We start from the raw sequence: 19,011 nt of genomic DNA on the forward strand, positions 1-19,011 counted from the left end.
TCATTTTTCATGGCTTTTAATATGTATCTTCTGGAATAAAGATAATCCCTAATGCCTCATTAGTAACAGCAGTTTTATGTGTCTTAGCTTGTACAAAGAGAAATAACACAGAGACACTGTATCACATTTTTGTTGAACTTTGTTCTCCTCTGAAAATATTTCTTTTCTGAGTTCTTATTGTCAAGACTTAACAAGGGATGGGGCTTGATGAGCAATGCTTTGAGATTCTGGGTCAAAGTCTTTCTGGCTTCTTAATTGTTTAATACCTAGAAAGTAGGTGGTGGAAATGAATATTCAGTTTTCATAATGAGGAGGAATCATGAGGGGAGTGTACGAATCTCTGTGGAGGCTTGTGTTCCTGAAAATGTTCTTAAGACGTATGGAAGACAAGAGGAAGAATAGATGTTGTGATAAAGTGGGGCTTTTCAGAAGAAGAAGAAGGAGGAAAACCAGGTGAGAGAAACAATGGCAGACTTAAAAAGCAAGCTGTGGTTCTTTGCATTACCATGTAGTTGTACTGTGGGAGTCCTTGCTGTGGAACTTGTGCATGCTAAAAATGTGCATGGATTCCAAAATCACAGAATAAATTTGTGGAGAAAAAGATTCACTGATATGGAATAAAAAGGATAGCATTTCTGGTTCAAGTCCCTGTGGCAAGCTAAGAGGTCATCCTGGAGAGAACAGAATAGATACTTTCTTTTGAACAGTGTTGGTGAGAGATACTTGGCTAGGTCGACCTTTGATTTGAGTTGAAAGGCACACTCTGATGTTCTTCTGAAGAAAATCAATCAGCCCTTGGGAGCTTGCTCTCCCACCCCTTCGTTTTCCTTCCCTCTTGCCTCGTACCCCCTTCTTTTCTGTCACAAAGTCAAACATTTTTTTTCTGAGTAGCTCCTCTGCTTTTTTCATCCATACCATCAAATGTTGTGATCCTACCTGAAACTGTTCTTGCCAAGGTTTCTAATGTTGTTTCCTTTGCTCGATTTACCAGTGCTCTCTCTTCCTTCACAGTTCAAGGTCCTGTCTGTTGCTCAGCATCTCCTCAGAAGGATCCTCTTCATTTCCCCTCCTACTTAAATTTTCACAAATCTTGGTCAGTGGTGCCCTTCTGTTTTCCCTTGACTCTGGGTAGGGTAGTGTCCCTCTGTAAGGCACTCTATAAACAACTGTTTAATTGTTTTCCTTAAAGCCTATTATAATAATTTTTCTGTGCTTTCATGTGTGCAGGGGGGTTGACCGTGGTTCATTTCCCGGCTGTTCATCAGTGTTTTCCATGTTTTCTGAATGCTCATGACTTTGTGGGTGTGGATCTATTGTCTTTGGGCGCCCTGTGCCATGCAAGCACTTAAAACAGGGGCAGCCTTTTAGTGTGTTTGACCAAGGCACTAAAATGTGTGTATGACATTTGGAGTGCATCACAGACTAGGACAGACTGGTAGTGTTGTACTAGGACAGAGCCTGGCATTTTTTCATGCTGAAAAATCACTGTCTTGTGTTGTAAAAGTGACTGTTTTTCCTTCAAATGATTTATACACAGACTGCTGGCATACTCAACTTTTAAAACATACCATTGGAGCAAGCATCAAACTTTTATTCTGATTTTGTTAAATCCAGAAAGAAAGTGCTTTGAAAGTTTACATTGGATGTGTTCTTACTTTAGGGCCAAGGTGGACCTTCAGGAGGAAAGGCAGGAAAAGCTGGTAAAGGTAAAAAAAGGGTAAGATTCTCAAGTCTTAAAAAATGTTTTTTCCTTTTTTCAGCTATGAGATGCAAACAAGATTTAGTCTGAACAATGAGGTGGTTTTTTATAAAGCTGGTAAAATATCAATTGATTTAGCAGTAAGAGGTTGCTGTAGGTTTCCACTGAGAAGGGAAATACACCAGCAAGTTAGGACAAAAAGTATCACCTGGAACAAAGGTGATACTTTTGGTGTTAAGTAATAATTTGGGTAAAATGCAATATGAAAAGATTTATTTAAATTAAGATGTTTGGGATGTGAATTCCAAAACACTAGCTGACTCAGACAGCGAGAAATCTGCCTGCTCAGTTTAGAAAATTCAAAGTAGTCCATAGTCACTTAACAAAGAAGTACAAACTGATAATAACTCATGATAATGTTTTTACTATTGGGAAAATAAATTATTTGAATACCTTGATTTAATCTACCTTCCTCTTACTTAGCTCCACTGGAAAGGATGGAGGATCCACGACAGGGATGGAAGAACAGTCTACATGCCTTTAAATAGACATATTGATAAACAGCTTTTCACTTTCTTGGGACAAATCACAGTCTCATTGAATGTTCCTCTTTTCACCATTTAAAATGGAAAGTTATTTACTGTTAAAATTAAAATCATATATAAAAATGTTAAAACCATAATACTTCTTATCTGAATCACTTGGGAAAACAGCCACTGAACTAACTGGCATCAATTGTGTATGATAAATGTCCTACAAGCAGGTGTTCATGTGGGGAGCATTAAATCACAAACAACTGTTCTGCAGCCAGCCTCCTGTGCGTCAGAGCGCCTGACCTTTCTTACGCTTGCCTCATTTCAGCTCCCTTTGGGGAAAGAAATAAGGCTGCAGACTGTGACTTTCTCTGGGCTCTTGAAATATGCAAAATTCTCAGTTACTTTCAGCCAGTGCACATTTTAACATAGCGTTGTGCTTTTTACCTTTGTGGTACTCTGCAGGTAGCAAAGCATTGCTGGGTCCAGCCTCTATAGCTTCAGCCATAAGCTGTACTTACACCTTGGACTCATCCTCAGCTTTGTATGGCTGTAAAGTCAGCAGACCTGAGAGAACTGTATTTACAAGAATGATTGATTTATTTTAAATCAACTCATTACACAATTTGAACTGAGGGAGAAATTTTGCCTGGAGCAGTTAAGCACTTTAATCAGCAGTTTTGTGTTCTGACAGTTTTTTCTGTAAGGACAATTAATTGAAATTCATTCCTGCAGTGATTCATTTTCTTTTTAATGACCTTATATCATGACATGAGTCCAGTGCTAGCCCAGGGAGAGCAGCAGTCTGTTGTTTGCAGAATGGAGACATGCTGGCCTTTGCAAGAAATTGGTTAACATTCCTCCAGGAGCCACATCCCTGCAGCTTTGTATTTCAAACTAAATTCTAAGAGTAGCCTATAGAATAATAAGTCAGGAGTAATTGCAGGTTCTTGGCTTGTGCCCTTGAGTAGTCCTTAAGTCCTATAATACCAATGGGTATTATGTGGCAAGGGAAACAGAATTGCCAACTTTTAAACTGAGATTGAAGTGGAATCACTTGAGTTTTGTTATTGGAGTTAATCCAGTTTTGTGCCAGGGCAGGAATTATCTTCAGGGTGCAGCTCCTCCAACTCACTGAACTCCTGCTGGCAAGTGTAGCCATATGAAAATCTTCAGATTTTGGCCTGCCCTTTGTGTTCTTCTGCTCTGCTCAAAGCAAAGATGGGTGTGAGAATATTCTTTTTATCTCTTTGCTCTGTGCTTCAAGAGGTGCTGCTTTGGCAAGAAGCAAAACTGTCAGAGTCTTGTTGCATTTCTGAGCTTGTCATTCCTGTTCTAGGATGAAGATGACTTTCCTGAAATGGGAGAGGATGGGTCGACAGCAAGGGCTGCAGTCAGATCCCCGGATCAGCTGGAGCTGACTGAAGCTGTGAGTAAAGCAGTGCCTGTCTTGTCATGAAGTGTGTATGAAACTCCATAAGCAGAAGCCTACCCGTCAGTTTTGGAGGAAATTCTGCAAGAGTGAAACTTCAGTACTTGCTGAAGTACAGTGTCTGCAGTAACATATGAAATGGCTTCAACAAGAAAACAGGGAGAATGTGCTATGAAACCCAATTCTGGGCTTAAAGCACTGTAACTGCCTGGAGGTAATCCAAAAACAAAAAGGGGGCTGGGGCTTTGCTCAGTTAAGGAGGACCCAGAGCCAGCCCTGAGCTTTTCAGGTGCCTGTGTGCAATACACAGGACAGGGAAGTGTCCTACAATTTTATTGCTATTTCTTCTGTTGGTTCAGTAGCATTGCAATTGGTCACCCTTCCAACTGCAGTTGTTTCTCTCTGCTCACTGCCTTATAAAACTCTAGCATTGTTCCCTGTCCTTAAACTACCACTGTGACAGGGAAGTTTTATGTATGTCCTCCAACTCAGGCACTAAAAATAGTTAGCAATATTTTTTTTTGTTTGTTCACAGTGGTCAATCCTAAAAGTACTGCTACTGAGCTTATTGTTTATTTTTGGACAATGTAAATTTTAAGGACATCAGTTGTCTGTCTCACCCTATAGAATGCAGTTAGCATTTTTCAAGTGATACTGTATCTTAGATAAGAATTAAAATCAAGAAAGCCCATTGAAATACTGTAGTAGGAAGCAGGATGACTGTTCTGGATTCCACTGTGAGCCAGGTTGTCCCCAAGCACTGTTCTTTTGGTGGCATTAGCTGTATATGCGTTATCTGCAGTGAACTGAGCATAAACATGGTGATTTCATTGCTGTACATTGTATTAGTAGTGAAGTTTTATTTACAGTACTATTTTGTTTCATTCCAAAGGAATTAAAACAGGAAATTATACGTACCTTGACAGCTGATAATCCCCATGTTCCACGTGATATTGTCAGATTCAACTTTAAAGTAAGTGTGACATGACGTATAAAACCGGAATTTTTCACAATTAATTGGTTTTGTGTTTTCCTTTTGCAGTTACATCTTATTACATATTTACTGCCAATCGTTCTTCAAGGGTTTTTGTAGAGCGTAAAAGTCTAAAAACATTGATTCATTTATTTAGGATTTCATAATTACGGTACAAGATCTGTCAGTAAAGGTAATAATTATACCTAATCTCATGTAGTTACTTTTCCCATTCTTTGGTGGTTAAAGGACAAAAGGCAAAGTTTTTCTCAGTCTGTACGAATTATGTCTCAGTATCCACACTTGAAGATTGAATTGTAGGAGAGCTCAGAAATTTGTTTTGTGAAATCAATGACCAGCTTTATTCATGATGAGTAGGAGTGAGCAACAGACAGCCAGAAAATATCCAAGAGTCGCACCTTCACTTTTATAGGTGCAGGGCACACACTGTGTTACTATGTAGCAGCCTTCTGCCGCTACCATATACAGCCACCAACACAGTAGGGACATAGGGAGGGTGGGTGATAGCTTTGCCCTGAACGAAAGGGCATGGAGACAGCTCCTCCAACTCTGGCATTGAATTATTCCCAGATTTAGAGGGGTGTCGTGGTTTAATCCCAGCTGGCTACTAAGCCCCACCATTCACTCAGTCTCCCATGGTAGGACAGAGAAGAGAATCAGAGGAGTAGAAGTGAGAAAACTCATGGGTTGAGTTGGAGACAGTTTAAGAGGGAAAGCAAAAGCTGTACAAAGCTAAACAAGGAATTAGTTCACCACTTGAAGCAGATGTTCAGCAATCTCTAGGAAAGCAGGGCTCCATGTCACTTAATGGTTACTTGGTAAGATACACACTGTCATTCCAAACATTCCCTCCCCTCATTCTTATTCTTCCACCCAGCATTCTTTTTCCCCCAGATTTATATGCTAAGCATTCCATATGGTATGGAATATCCTTGGAGTCAGATGGGTGAGTTAGTGATGAGGTGGGGTGGGGAACAGAACTGTGCAAATGCTGCTTAGCAATAACCAAAACATCCCTGTGTTATCAGCACTGTTTTCAGCACAAATCCAAAATACAGTCCCAAAGTACAGTAGCTACTGTAAAGAATATTATCCCTGTCAAAACCAACACCTAAGAGAAGAGAAAACCAAGTAAAATATTCCCATGTCTGTCTCACCTCTGTGCTACTGTACTTGTTCGACCAACCATCGCAAGATTCCAGAGAAAGGAAATCAGTCTTATGGAATAATAAAAAAAAGCCCTTCTCTTCCATTTGGAGCTGAAGCTTTCCTTATTTATGGTATATAGACAGGTGATCAGTAATCTGTATCTTCAAATTCTCCACAATGACTGAAGTGAGCTCAGTGGTATGCTGTGATTGACATGGTAAGCAAATCAAAGTAAGTGAACTGTTGAAGCATCTGTGTTCTTTGGTGGCTTCTGTTTGCTTTTAGGTGCAGCTAAAAACTAAATTATACAGATTAAGCTGTTCTTTACTGTGAAGATAGTGAGGCACTGGAACAGGTTGTCCAGAAAAATTATGGATTCTGCAACCCTGAGAGTGTTCAAAGCCAAGTTGGATGGGGCTTTAAGCAAGCTGGGCTAGGGGAAGGTGTCCTTGCCCAAGGCAGGGAGGTTTCAACAAGATGTTCTTTAAGATTCCTTCCAGCCTAAACCATTCCATTCCATTCCATTCCATTCCATTCCAGGATTCTATGATTCTATGATTTTGTTGGGTTTTACTTTTGTAGGAACGAGCATACAAGCTAGTGGACGATATGGATCATACAGCCGTTCACTTCACTTTGAATGGATATTTGATACACAAAGATTCAGATGAAGGCAGACGCCAGAGTATCAGATCATGCACTGAAGCAGGTAGCTTTATTGTCTGATACCACGATAATTTTCAGATAGTCACTAGTTCCTCTTATTCAACATGATGGAATGATCATGCTGCATTACCACAGAATTAAACTGCTCCTACTTGAGCTTGCCTGCCTGTTGGCAATCAAAATTAGAAAAATAATCAGCCAGATGTTTGCTGCAGTCTAGAAAATAGCGTGTGTTTTTTGAGTCATTTGAATGCTAACACTGAAATTTTCCAAGTTATTTAGTGCCTTTTAAACATCTTTCACTACCACTAGCTGGACATACATGTCTAAACTACCTAGCCTATTTTGAAAGTTTCAGACATGCTTTAAAGTATTAAAGCAGAAATGTTTGGAATCTGGGTGATTTTTCAGGAAACTATCACATGCATGACCAATTCTTCAATTCTCACCAAGACATATACTTTCAGACAATGTGAGATACAAAACCCTGAACTACTTGGACCTTTGATCTGAGCTACTATCAACACTCTTAGTGTTCAGACAAAAAGATGCATTAACCAGATACTGAAAGCTCTGTTGTTAGTGAAGAGTTCAAGGTTTGAATTTTCAGCAGGGAATGATGTAATGGCTAGTGATTTTGTTGTATTTCTGCTGTTTGTGATGGGAGAATTTCTGTCACAATGAGTGTTCCGTCAAAATGGTAACTGCAGGCACAATGATAACACTGGGTAAACTCCTGAGAATAGTTTTTGCTTGGAGTTTCTGAGGGTCTGTGCCTCCTTTATTTTACACTTAACAAACTATGAATGATGATTTGAAGTAGGGCAAAGTGTTTAATGGGATCTTCAATGCCATGAAATCATGGATTTTTGGCAGTGCTTTTCATAGATTCCAAACCAATTAGTTTCAAGTGGCTCTATGCTAGCATGGCTACACAGTCAAGGCTAAGATTGGAATGTAGATATCCATCAATGTCAAACAAGACTAGTATATTAATTTTTATCCATATAAATAAGAACAACCACGTTATAACTTCTGTGTGCCTTGAAAACATTCTTAGTAGTTGTACAAACTGCAGAAAATTCTGGACGATAGAAAGGTCTGGAGCTGAAGTGATACCCAGAAACAGAGTTACTCAGATCAGAAGGGTTACAGAAATTTGCTCTGAGTTAAAACATTTATTTTTTTATTCCAGTTAATCCAGGAGTACTGCAGATGAATTCTAGAAATACTCTTGTGACCTTTTGTGGCTTTGAGCAAACAATTGTTCTCCAAAGTGGGGATTTGTTACTGTGTTGTCTAGTGATACAGAATTAGGAAGGGGTACATACGTACATCTATGCTCCAGAAGACAGAGGATCTGTAGAATATTGGATAAGATGTCCTGTTATTCTGGGCTCATTCATTTATCCTTTCTGTCATCAGAAGAGACTCCTGCTGAGGAGGAAAAGGCTCCTGTGGAGGCTGCTGCTGAGCCAACTGAAGAGGCAGAGACTAAAGATGAAGAACCCACAGAAGAAGCTGAGGTAATTCTCTATAGCCAGCTAAGAGCTGTCCATTTTATTTTTAGCATTAGCTTTTAAATTACATTACTATAAAATGGGTTTGCTTCTGTGATTGATTATTTTATGTCTGAGATGTCAGTACTGTAGGTGAGAACCTCCATGTTCTCCTGGGCCGCTGTGGTCCTGCTGCCATTTTTCAGATATAGAAGGTGAACAAGGAAATGATACCAGATCTGTCTTTATCCAGATATTATATTAAAATAAAGTATAATCTGCTGGGATCTAGAATCTTCCTGGACAGTATGTCCATTGGTGAAAAACAAAAATCTGGAGAGGTGATAAAGACTTAACTGAATGAATGAAGTAGTGGCTCAATTTAAAGGCTGATAGGAAAGGCGTAGCCTGTGAATGTCTGTTCTTATCCACATGGTGTCAGAACCCACAGTGTCAGAGTTTCAGGTGAAACTCGTTGTCTAGCAAGGAAATGAAAACACAGGGTAATGGGACTGTAACAAAATCTTGGGGTCCCTGAGTCCATTTTACCAAAGGCAACTGTGCTATATTATCTCTCTCATGTCAGGTATCTCTCTTATGTCAGGTTTTAAAGTAATTTCAGTCCCTGAATGTATATTTTCCCATTCAGATATAATTTCAGAATCTCATTGATCTGAGTGCTGGAAGTCTCCTAATTTGCATCTTAAATATTTAATCTTCAGTTACAGTCTCCTTCACTAGGCAGCAGAAACCAGCAGTCTCAGAAGAAGGAAGGAGATGACTGATTCTCTCAGGGTGAAGTCACTGCTGTTTTTTCTTGCAGGCTAAAGGAGAGGGAGAGGGAGGAGGAGAAGGAGGGGGAGAAGGGGAACAAGAAGCTGAAACAGCTGAGGCAGCAGAGGAAGAGCCTCCTCCCCAAAAACCGCCAGAAAGGAAGCTTGCAAACCAGTTCAACTTCATTGAGAGAGGTTCAACTACATACCACTATCCTCTGCGGGTATGTTGCTGTTTCCTTCAGTGACTTGGAGGATCTTTCCTTTGAGAGGGCATGTAGATCACCTGTGTTTGTATCATATCCTGTGATCTATCTATACTATTAGGAAAAAAGGTATAGTGGTTGTACTGTTGTAAAATGTTTGGTGTAGTGACAATGGTGACAGAAAATTTCTTGCCTCATGAACTCTTGAACAGCCTACAAAAAGTTTTGATGCTACTGTAAAACCTTAAGCCTCTACTTGGATATATTTCTCAAGTCTATTTTCTCATCTGAAAATGTACGGAGCAACGTTAAGGTAGCAGCTGAGTACTTGGAATGTGTGAAAGCAATTTCTGTTTGTCACTGTATATTGTATAGTTTTGTACTTCAATTCTTGTTAATGGAGCAGAGATATAATAGATAAGATATAATCTCAAGGACAAATGTGTTTGGGCTTGTATTAAGCATGGGTACTAGAGTAACAAACTTATGTAAGTGTGACAAATCTGTACTTTTTGTACATGGTACATCTCCCTCCCACTCTGCATGCACTTTCCAATAAGTAGAGACCCAAATCCTTATGTTCCTTCCCTAAGCTTTTTGCTGAACCTACAGCCATTCCCTGTGAGCATGTTTTCATGGGGCCTTCTGACTGGGCAATCCTGGTGATGTTGACTCCTGACAGAGTGCTCAAAAAGGAGTTTCCTACACCAGGTATACAAGTTTCAGAGATAAAATTATTTTGTTTTCCTTGCTACAATTGGAGTGTATATTTCCCCAAAGAGCCTGTCTGTTGTCTTACAGCCATTACACCTAGGGTTAGATGTCTTTACATATGAAGGACTCAGAGAGATATATGAGTTACTGTGCTGCTGGAGACAGATCTCAGGAGAGCTTGTCCAGCAGTGGGGTGCTTGCTATGAAGTTTGAGCTTGGATTCTGCATCTTTCAAAAATCCCAGTGGAAGCTGTGGAATTTCTCATTTCTTTTTCCCAGATCTGAATATTCTCTTCTTCCCAATGATTTTATTGGAAGAAGCTTGTGTGTCTCTGTAGGATTCTGCTTTGAAAGCAGAATATAGACCTTAAATAGCTGCATAATACTTCTATGTGCTGTACTAGATGTGCAGTTTTCACCTCTGAGATGTCTTAATTTCGGAGGTCAGTGAAATGCTACAGGCAGCTTCTTAAAATTTTTCTGATACAACAGTTTTTTGAAAGAAGATGCTGTTCTTTTAATGGAACGTTTCATAGAAATATATTGATTTATTTCAGAATGTTGATGTAAGGATGGTAAAAATATTATTTCAGTAGCATCAGATGAATTGACTGTGTTCAATTCTTTTGTTCTTATTGTTGTATCCAACTGGCTTTTTAATATATAGAACAAAACTTCTCAAATTTGGTAGGATGTCATAACTGATACCAGAATTGGTACCAGAACATTTCAAATTATAGAGGTGAAAAAAACCCATTTGAATTCCTTCAAAATTAACTGCTGAAATATTTGAAGTATGTGGGAAAAAATCAAAAGCTCTTGTGAACATTCTTTTGGCTCACAACAAAATCGTTTTATAGTTGCACAATCACCAACAATGTTGTACATTGCCCTAGGAGTCATTTGGATATCAAGTTATTCATACAGACTGTTTCCACAATTAGTCTGTGGTACTGCAGAGGGCTTCAATGCTGAGATTATGCTTCTTCAAGCTTTTTCTTTTTTCAGGAAAAAGGATTGCAAACTGATCCTGCACCTTTTGAAACTTTCTCAGACAATGTTAACCAGGTAAATCTATATCTATATTTATCTCCTTTTTATCTTTAAAGTTATTTTAGACTATATTTTGGAAATTGAGGTGTGAGACAGTTAAAACCGAATTATTGTGTTTACATTCCTTGCAGTGGAATGAATTCCTTTACTGTGGCTTTGGTCTCCCATTTGACTCTGACAGCAAACTAGTATGACGCTCTCTTCTGCCTTAATGGGTGAACTTGCTCATGGTTTATATTTCTAAGGTTAAGTGTCTCAGTTTAGATGCTTTTCACTGGTTTATTTTTTGCCAGCCACCCTGACCTGTCTGCTTTAGACAGTCTTAAGTGAGTGGGAATGAGGAAACCACAGGGTGAGAAAAGTTTTGGATTCAAGAGGAGGTGGGCTGCAGCCTGCAGGGTACTGGCTCCTCTAGGGATATAGCTCTCTCTTGGAGTATTGTTAGGAATTTGGCATATGCAGCACTTGGATTTTTACTCTGACTAAGTTTAGCAGTATGCAAAAGCAGGTTTCTAAAGCCTGAAGCTGAACCAAGTGAGAACTACAGCAAAAGGGACTGTTGCAAGAGACTTAACTCTGCTTTATGTAGCAGAAATGTGCCTATCTATTCATGATGAAAGGCTCTGTAGCTTTTTCTGAATCCTTTAAAAATGTAAAATAAACTATTTTGGATGAAATTTCACACAAGAAATACGTTGTGTCTTTCAGTGGAAAGGGAATCAGCCAAGTCTGCTGATTAATTCTCAGATATTTGTGAAATGTAATTGTGTTTGTCACAGATATAAACATTGTTTCAAACTAGTGTATCAAACTGGTATTGAAAACACCATTTGGGTACCAGTGAGTAGAGGAACGGGAGAAGACACTGTAACATAATGGCAGCAATTTAAAAAATGCTGGTATAGGAAAATGATAGGAAGGGAGTGGAAGTATCTCTGTCAGGTTAAAAACTGTAATCTATTCTATTCCTGAGCCTGAAATTACAGAGTAATTGGCTTGAGATCTTCCTTCCCTCCAGCTGGAGTTTTCTTCCAATTTTTTCCTTACAGTGAGATGCCCCGAGACTTAGAACACAGATCTTTAAGATAATTAGCCCCTGACTAAGATTTTGCATTAAATGTTTGAAAGCTTAGAGGAAAGGTTTTCCTTTGATTTCCTTTTGTATTGTTGAAATTTTCAGTGGGTCTAAAATAGTGTTTTTATAGAAACTCTTTTTTCCCCTCAGCTCTTTTTCCTTTATGTTCTTCCTTATGTTCACAATCTCATATTCCAAACTTTTCTGTTCTACCCCTTCTCATACTTGTCTCATCTTCTTTGTCCTTTCCCCGATGTTTGGAACATCTTTCCATTTTATTTCTGCAAATGTACAACACAATACAGTTGTTTTTTTTTTTTTTCTAAAGAGTTCTGCTATCTTTATTTCAATGTTCTAGTCTATAGTCTATATTTGAATCATACTCCCTATCCTAAGCTAATATGTCAGATTGCCTTTTGTTTTGTCCTGAAAGAAAAATACTGGCCTCAGATACAATACTAGGATTTCAATACTAATGAATAATTCTTAAGAGAAGTTACTTTTGGATTACTCAAGTAAGACGTGTGGCATGTGGCATAGCAGAAGATGTAAAACTGCTCTCAGTTTCCATTTGATCATATGCTGCAGAGTTGGAGTCCAAATTTAAATTGTGTTAAGCTTCTACAATTTAATTTTCCAACACCACATGAGAAATGTCATAAAGCAAATGTTTAATGCATGTTTCCTGTTAAACACTGGTGAATTAGCCAAACACAAAGTCCTGCAAAAATAATGGTACAGACAGAGTCAAATAAGCAAGTAGAGTGTTGGAGGAAAGAAATTATTAAGAATGCTGTAATGTTCTTAAAATAAGACATGCTCCATCATTCCTGAAAAATCCTGGACCTTCAGTCTTGACTTTTTGTGTAAGAAGACAGATGTTCAGCTAATTCCAGGAACAGTTGAACTGTTGTGATGACTCTCATATTTTTTGTGTTGGTGTAGTTGGCTGTTCTCAAGAATATGATCAGGTCTTGGTAAATCCTGCCTCTGTCTGTCCCTCAGTGGTTTATCTATGATTCCTATATGGAGGAACTTGAGAGAATGGAAAAGGCAAAAGAGAAAGAAAAAGCAAAACCTGTGGCAGTAAAGAAAGAAGATCAGAAAACTGGAAGAAAGTTATCCGTTGTGGAGCCACCGGTATGTTTCACAATGTGGGGAAAAAGGTTGTTCAAAGTGCTGGTGGGTGCATCTGTAGAGCAAGTCGGGTCAAAGTAAATCATGTTGGCTGTGTAGCTTGTTGTCTTAGGAGGCAAAAAACACCTTTAGGAAATGCAAAAGTTAGTTTTTGCTAGAAATTGAATTCCCAAAACAGAATTTCTGTTGTGCTGTATAAAACAGGATTTTGATTTTGCGTAATCTTATTTTCAAACCAGATTTCCAAGTGAGATATATAGCTGTTGGTTTTTGTGCACTGTGTTTGTTTCACATTTTTGATTATTATGTGAGAGATAAAAGAATGAAATAGGTAGAAACAACCTGTGATTTTTCAAAGAGTTGTAAGGGATGATGGTTTTACATACAATGTTTCAATCTGAAAGGCACTGAAATTTATGAATATTTCAAAATACAGCACTATAGTAAAACACTTCTCACTATTTTTTTAATTTTAATTTTGAATTATTTTATTGAATTACAATTTATACATTTTCTAATTATGGATACCTAAGTGGCATGCTTCTCAGAATATCAGGTGTCCTAACACATGCCATGCCCTGACCTGATTCTGTGACCTTGCTGTGAGAGTGATACTGACTCCTAATCCAGATTCAGGAGTAACCTAGGAGTACCTTGTGGGAACGACAGTTCATTCTATCAAAGTGACAGTATCCCTGTCTTAAAAATATTATCCCACTTCAAACACCAAGTGTACAATGTATAGGACAATATGACAACCCTGAAAGATCTTCTTCATGTTCCGAAATGTTTTCAAGGGGTTCAGGAAGTTTCTATTATGGTTTAATTGGCTGGTTCTTTCTTCCCCAGTCTAAGGTAAACAATTTAGAAGGCAAACTGAAATAATTTCTTTAATGACTGGAGCAAGATACCCTGAGAATTATAATACAGAATCATGGAAATCAGTTCATAACTTTCTCCTAGAATAGGTGTAGACATATCAACATAAGATAAAGATATAGATAGATAGGTAGATAGATAGATAGATAGATAGATAGATAGATAGATAGATAGATAGATAGATAGATAGATAGATAGAGAGGTATGTGTGTGTGTGTGTGTGTGTGTGTGTGTGTGTGTGTGTGTGTGTGTGTTTAATAAGAGCTGACTCCTGAAACTGGCTTTAGCTCTTTCCTACCATATGGCCAATACAACTGCAGAGGATTTGGCTGGTTTAGCCACAAGGCAGCACTGTGCCAGCATAAACCTTACAGTATAAACAGACCAGGAACATGTTCTCATAGGCTTCTTCCTGTGAATTGTGCCTTGGAAATTCACTGTCCTTTTGAAAACCAGTAAACCTTTCACCTGTGTATGTTTTGGAGAATTAAGCCTCAAGTCAACATTGCAATTACAGGCTTAAAGGGTGGACTGCTAAAAGCTAAATGAAAATAAAGTGAAACCATATTGGAAAGTACCTGCTACCCACTCTGCTTACAACAGTGGGAAATTGAAATCCAGTCACTCATGCTATCTGTCCCTTTGGTGTTTTGCTTTTCACACTTAACACATTCCAGGGGACTTGAAGGGAAACCAAAAAGTTGATGCACTGAATAAGTGAAAGGAAATGCTTCTTTATGCAGAGCTAAAGGCACCTCAGACCCAAACTGAGGTCCTCTGTGAGGCTGATCAACCAACCTGAAGTGTATGAAAAACCTGATGAATTCTTCACCCATTAACTGGGAAAAATGCAACCTGAAGAACTCCAAGGCTCAAATCAGACTTAAAACAGTTAATATGTCTGTTCAGATGTAGGTGTATGGAAATTAAAGGCTGATGGCATCAGAATCTGTATTTCTGGCCTCAAGTCAGCAAATGGAGAAGTAGGATTTGTGGAGTGCTAACTCACACATTACATATGTTACACTATGCTAATTAAAGCAGAGCTTTTCCAGCTGAGTGCTTTTTAAGGCCAAACTGTGCTTGGTCATTGCTGAAGGGAACTGTGGAACATCAAGCAGGAGACATGGCGGATCTGGATCAAGCTGCAATGGCTAGAAGCCACAATTAATTTCTAACATTGCTTTGGTCAGGCTAAGTATTAGCAAGAAAAACTATGATAGCTACTGAGATAGCACCAGATTTAACCCCAGAGAAAGAAGAAGATGAAATTGGCTATTACCACAGGTGGGTCTCTCATGGAAGATGTTGCTATGGTAGGAGGCCATGAAAGAGAAGATCCAAGAACTAGAGCCACAGCTGGAGATGATGGTAGGAGTTAGATGAGGATTTAAAAATGTAGTGAATGAAAAGAGAGAGAAAACAGTACTGGTACTGAATAAGAGGTCAAAGGAGTGCATGACTGGAAAAGCAGAGAAGAAAAGAGGGGAGGGGAAGGAAAGAGAGGAGAACCTTGGCAGTTCTTGACAGAAGTTTCTCGCTGGGGGAAGAGAAGTAAAATGAAGCTAAGCATTGCAGCTTTCTTGCTAGGAAAAACAAGAAAGACATGGTTTAGCAAAACAGACAATAGAGGCAGCCAACAGGAAAGGAAGGGAGATAACCAAGAATTTCAACAGAAGGGAGGGTGAGAATTTTATAAAGAAGATGTGTGGGGGAATAGAAGTTGGAATAATAGAAAATATTTGATTGGAGGCTGTAATGAGGAACTCCTAGAAATCTCTCCATGTGCCTCTCACTCAAATGGAACTAGAGGGGAAAGGGTGTGCTACATCTAATAGCAGTGATACAACTTTTGGAACTTTTCCTCAGTATTTAATCAAGGCAGTACACAGACCATGGATAACACAGAATACCAAAGTGGAATGATATGAAATTTTCTGAGCTGAAAATATCTGGAAGCAGAGATAACTAGACAGAAGTGTTGTATCTGCCTGTCCTGCTCTTTCTGTTCCTGTACCATCTGTTTATGGCTCTGATTACAGGGAGGATACTCAATGATCTTAAAAATCTTCTCAACCCAAATGATTCTGTGATTCCACAGTTCTGACCCAGAGATGCTTGGTCTGATCCATAACCCTCCTTATGTTCTTGAATGAACTTAGAAATGACAGTATTTGAGGGAGAAGCAAAATGTAAAGAGCTTGATGCAATTGGTGCAGGCTTGCTCCTCTCACCCTTAAATGGCAAGGTATGAAAACACAAGTCTGGCATTAAGGATTTTGAATGAATCTATGCAAAGAGCAGTGGAGCAATGTGATTAGACCATAACAAGGACATGTATGCAAGAGAGGTAAAAACAATACCATCAGTCTGACCTTTACCAGCACACAAGGCAACAGAGTTAATGAGGAGGAAAAAATACAGAACAGGGATTAAATATGAAATGGAATAAAATAGCACATATTTACTAAAGATAGGCTGTGTCCAAATAATGTCATCTCTTTCTTTAATGAAAAGCAATTTGTGTTTTCCTTGAACATGCAAAGTAGAGGAAAGGTAATCTAGCTGGAATTCTGTTTAGCAATAGCAAAACTATTGCTATAGTGCCATTAGGCAATTATTAGATAGACCAGAAAGGTTGTGAGAGGGACTGGTGGAGTGGAAGACTTCATATTGGAGTATCAAAACAATCTTTGGTAAGGAACAGGTTTATAGTCTGTAATGACAGAGACAAACATGAGTCTGTTTCTCCAGCAACTCCATGTTGGTTGGGGAGCTGTAATGTGTCTATGAGAGACAAGTCCACTGTTGGAATTTACCCTGTGATGAATAGTAGAGAAGATATTATGTTATGTAAGGTGAGCTGATACCTTTTCAGGCAGGGATATGTGATTTTGATCATCACTTTTCAATGATTGCAAAACTACATAGATATGGAAAATATCATAAGAAATTGAAAGCTTGACTTCACAACACTAGAAAATTTTAGCATATTTATCTGTTAATGCAAAGGTAGGTAGGGACTCTGATTTGGATAACAGAGAGAGAAAGAGGGTTACTAAAGAAGAGGAGAGTGTCAACAGAAATACTGATGATGTCAACCAATTAGAAAAATAGAAATTAAAATATAAATTAAATTAATTAAAATAGGAAATCAAAGCAGGAATTTTCTGCAGTGAGAGGTGGTTGATCATTGTCATAAGAAGTCCAAACAAAATTTATATTTAACAGAGAAATGTGCATTTCTGAATCATGTGAGGTTCTGTCTCACTTGTCTATCTCATAATAGCATTATACCTGTCTGAGATGTGCCTGGTGAGACAGCCCACAGGGTCACAAATATCACTTGGAAGCTCTTGGATGATGGCTACTATCATTTTTCATGTAACAGGTGAATTAGAATGCAATTAACTTTCACATTATTGTTCACCTGTTCCTGGTCATCCTGAAGAGTGCAAGAGTTGTTACCGACTCCCCTGTCTTCAATTTTCTGTTTGCAGTTTATCAGAATTAAAAGCAAAGAGTGAAAAAGAAGAGATGAGTACACTTATGGAATTAATAACTGCTTGACATGATTTGAGCTGGGGGCCTTTATTTGGGATTTACAGTTGGTGTTTGTATTCAGGTGTTGGCTGGGCAACAATGACAGTAGCCCTGTACTGTGCTTCTTTCTTTGCAAACAAGGGGCTCTTCTAGTCATAGCACATACATTGCTAGAGGTATGAGTGGATATTGCACTGATTTCAGGGTGGGGTTTGCCTCCTGGATATGCAGTTACACACCAGTAGAAGCTTTTTTTCATGCTTCAGTTTATGGGAGTCACAGATTGCAACTGGACAGCGGCTGAGAGGCAAGTATGAGGCAGTTAGTGATAAGGAATTACAAAGCAAGACCCAGACATTTTTTTCTGAAGTATTAGCCCATTATCCATTTTACATATGATTCAATTAACATTATTGCTGTTCTAAAAATAAGTTATGCACAGAAATAAACAAAGCAAACCTGGTATCCTATGAGCTCTCCTTGCATTTGGCTAGCTAGCTCAGAATTGGCCTAAGGTGGAAAAGCGTGTTTCAAAAAGAATTTTTTTTAAAGAAGGAGAAATTAGGCCTAGCACTTCCTCTGAAGATTTATTTTAGCAGCATACAGAATAAATAAAATCTGAAACAGGACAGGATACAAAGAGAAAATAACTTACTCTTATCCACTTATAATGTCAAAAATGTAGTCATAGAGGTGTTGTTAACAGGATAGCTACCTGACAGAAAAGCTGACTTAAAACTTTTTGGATTCATGAGTTTCCTGAGAGTTTCATGAGAGTTTCCTGCTTTGCAGAAAAAAACCCCAGTTGAATAATATATTGTTTCTGCATTTACAAGGTTGTTTTGTTTTTTGTTTTATTTCTTTTTAATTTTTAGTCTGCTTTCTGCTGACACTCCCCAAAAATAAAATTTGTGGAATCATATAATAAATTAATAGAATGATTTGGGGTTGGAAGGGATCTTAAAGATCATCTCATTCTGAGCACTGTACCACTGTCAGGAACACCTTCCTCTAGACCAGGTTGCACAAAGCCCTGTCCAATCTGGCCTTGAACACTTCCAGGGCTGGGACATCCACAGCTTCTCTGGACAACCTGTGCCAGTGCCTCAACACACTCACAGTACAGAATGTTTTCCTAATATTTGATCCAAATCTACCCTCTTTCATTTTAAAACAGGTGTTCCTCACCCTGTCACTATACTTCCTGATGAATAGTCCTTCCCTGTATTTCCTGTAGGTTCTTTTTAGGGACTGGAAGGTACTTTAGGGTCTCCCCAGAGCCTTCTCTTCTCCAGGCTGAACAACCTCAATTCTCTCAGCCCGTCTCCATAGAAGAGGGGCTCCAGGCCCTGATCATATTCATGGCCTCTTCTGGACTCACTCCAGCAGTTCCATGTCATTCCTGTGCTGGGAACCCAGAGCGGGATGCTCCAGGTGGGTCTCACCAGAGTGGAGCTGAGGGGAAGAATCTCCTGCCTTGATCTGCTGCCTTTCTCTGAACTTGGTTTCAAGTTCTACTTAATTTTTTTCTAGGAAAAGAGGACTGCACACATTACTGGAGGTGTAAGCAAACCATGGATTTATAAAAAATGTAACAGTTTATAGAATTCTTTTTTCTCTTTTGTCCTCTCATCTCTGTGTATCCCTATTAATTTTGTG

At 38.7% G+C, this 19,011-nt stretch overlaps 1 protein-coding gene across 1 annotated transcript in view; it reads left to right on the plus strand.

Moving 5' to 3' along the window:
* The window catches only part of DNAI1 (dynein axonemal intermediate chain 1), a 139,660-nt gene that overhangs the window by 10,477 nt on the left and 110,172 nt on the right, over nucleotides 1-19,011 (plus strand). The window contains exons 2-9 of the mRNA XM_066569125.1: nucleotides 1,661-1,717; nucleotides 3,572-3,661; nucleotides 4,557-4,637; nucleotides 6,390-6,516; nucleotides 7,899-7,999; nucleotides 8,796-8,969; nucleotides 10,674-10,733; nucleotides 12,799-12,933. Of these exons, the coding sequence (XP_066425222.1) occupies nucleotides 1,661-1,717; nucleotides 3,572-3,661; nucleotides 4,557-4,637; nucleotides 6,390-6,516; nucleotides 7,899-7,999; nucleotides 8,796-8,969; nucleotides 10,674-10,733; nucleotides 12,799-12,933 (825 nt within the window). The remainder of the gene's footprint in view (nucleotides 1-1,660; nucleotides 1,718-3,571; nucleotides 3,662-4,556; nucleotides 4,638-6,389; nucleotides 6,517-7,898; nucleotides 8,000-8,795; nucleotides 8,970-10,673; nucleotides 10,734-12,798; nucleotides 12,934-19,011) is intronic.

The sequence above is a fragment of the Molothrus aeneus genome, chromosome Z (assembly GCF_037042795.1).
Source record: "Molothrus aeneus isolate 106 chromosome Z, BPBGC_Maene_1.0, whole genome shotgun sequence".
Lineage (NCBI taxonomy): Eukaryota > Metazoa > Chordata > Aves > Passeriformes > Icteridae > Molothrus > Molothrus aeneus.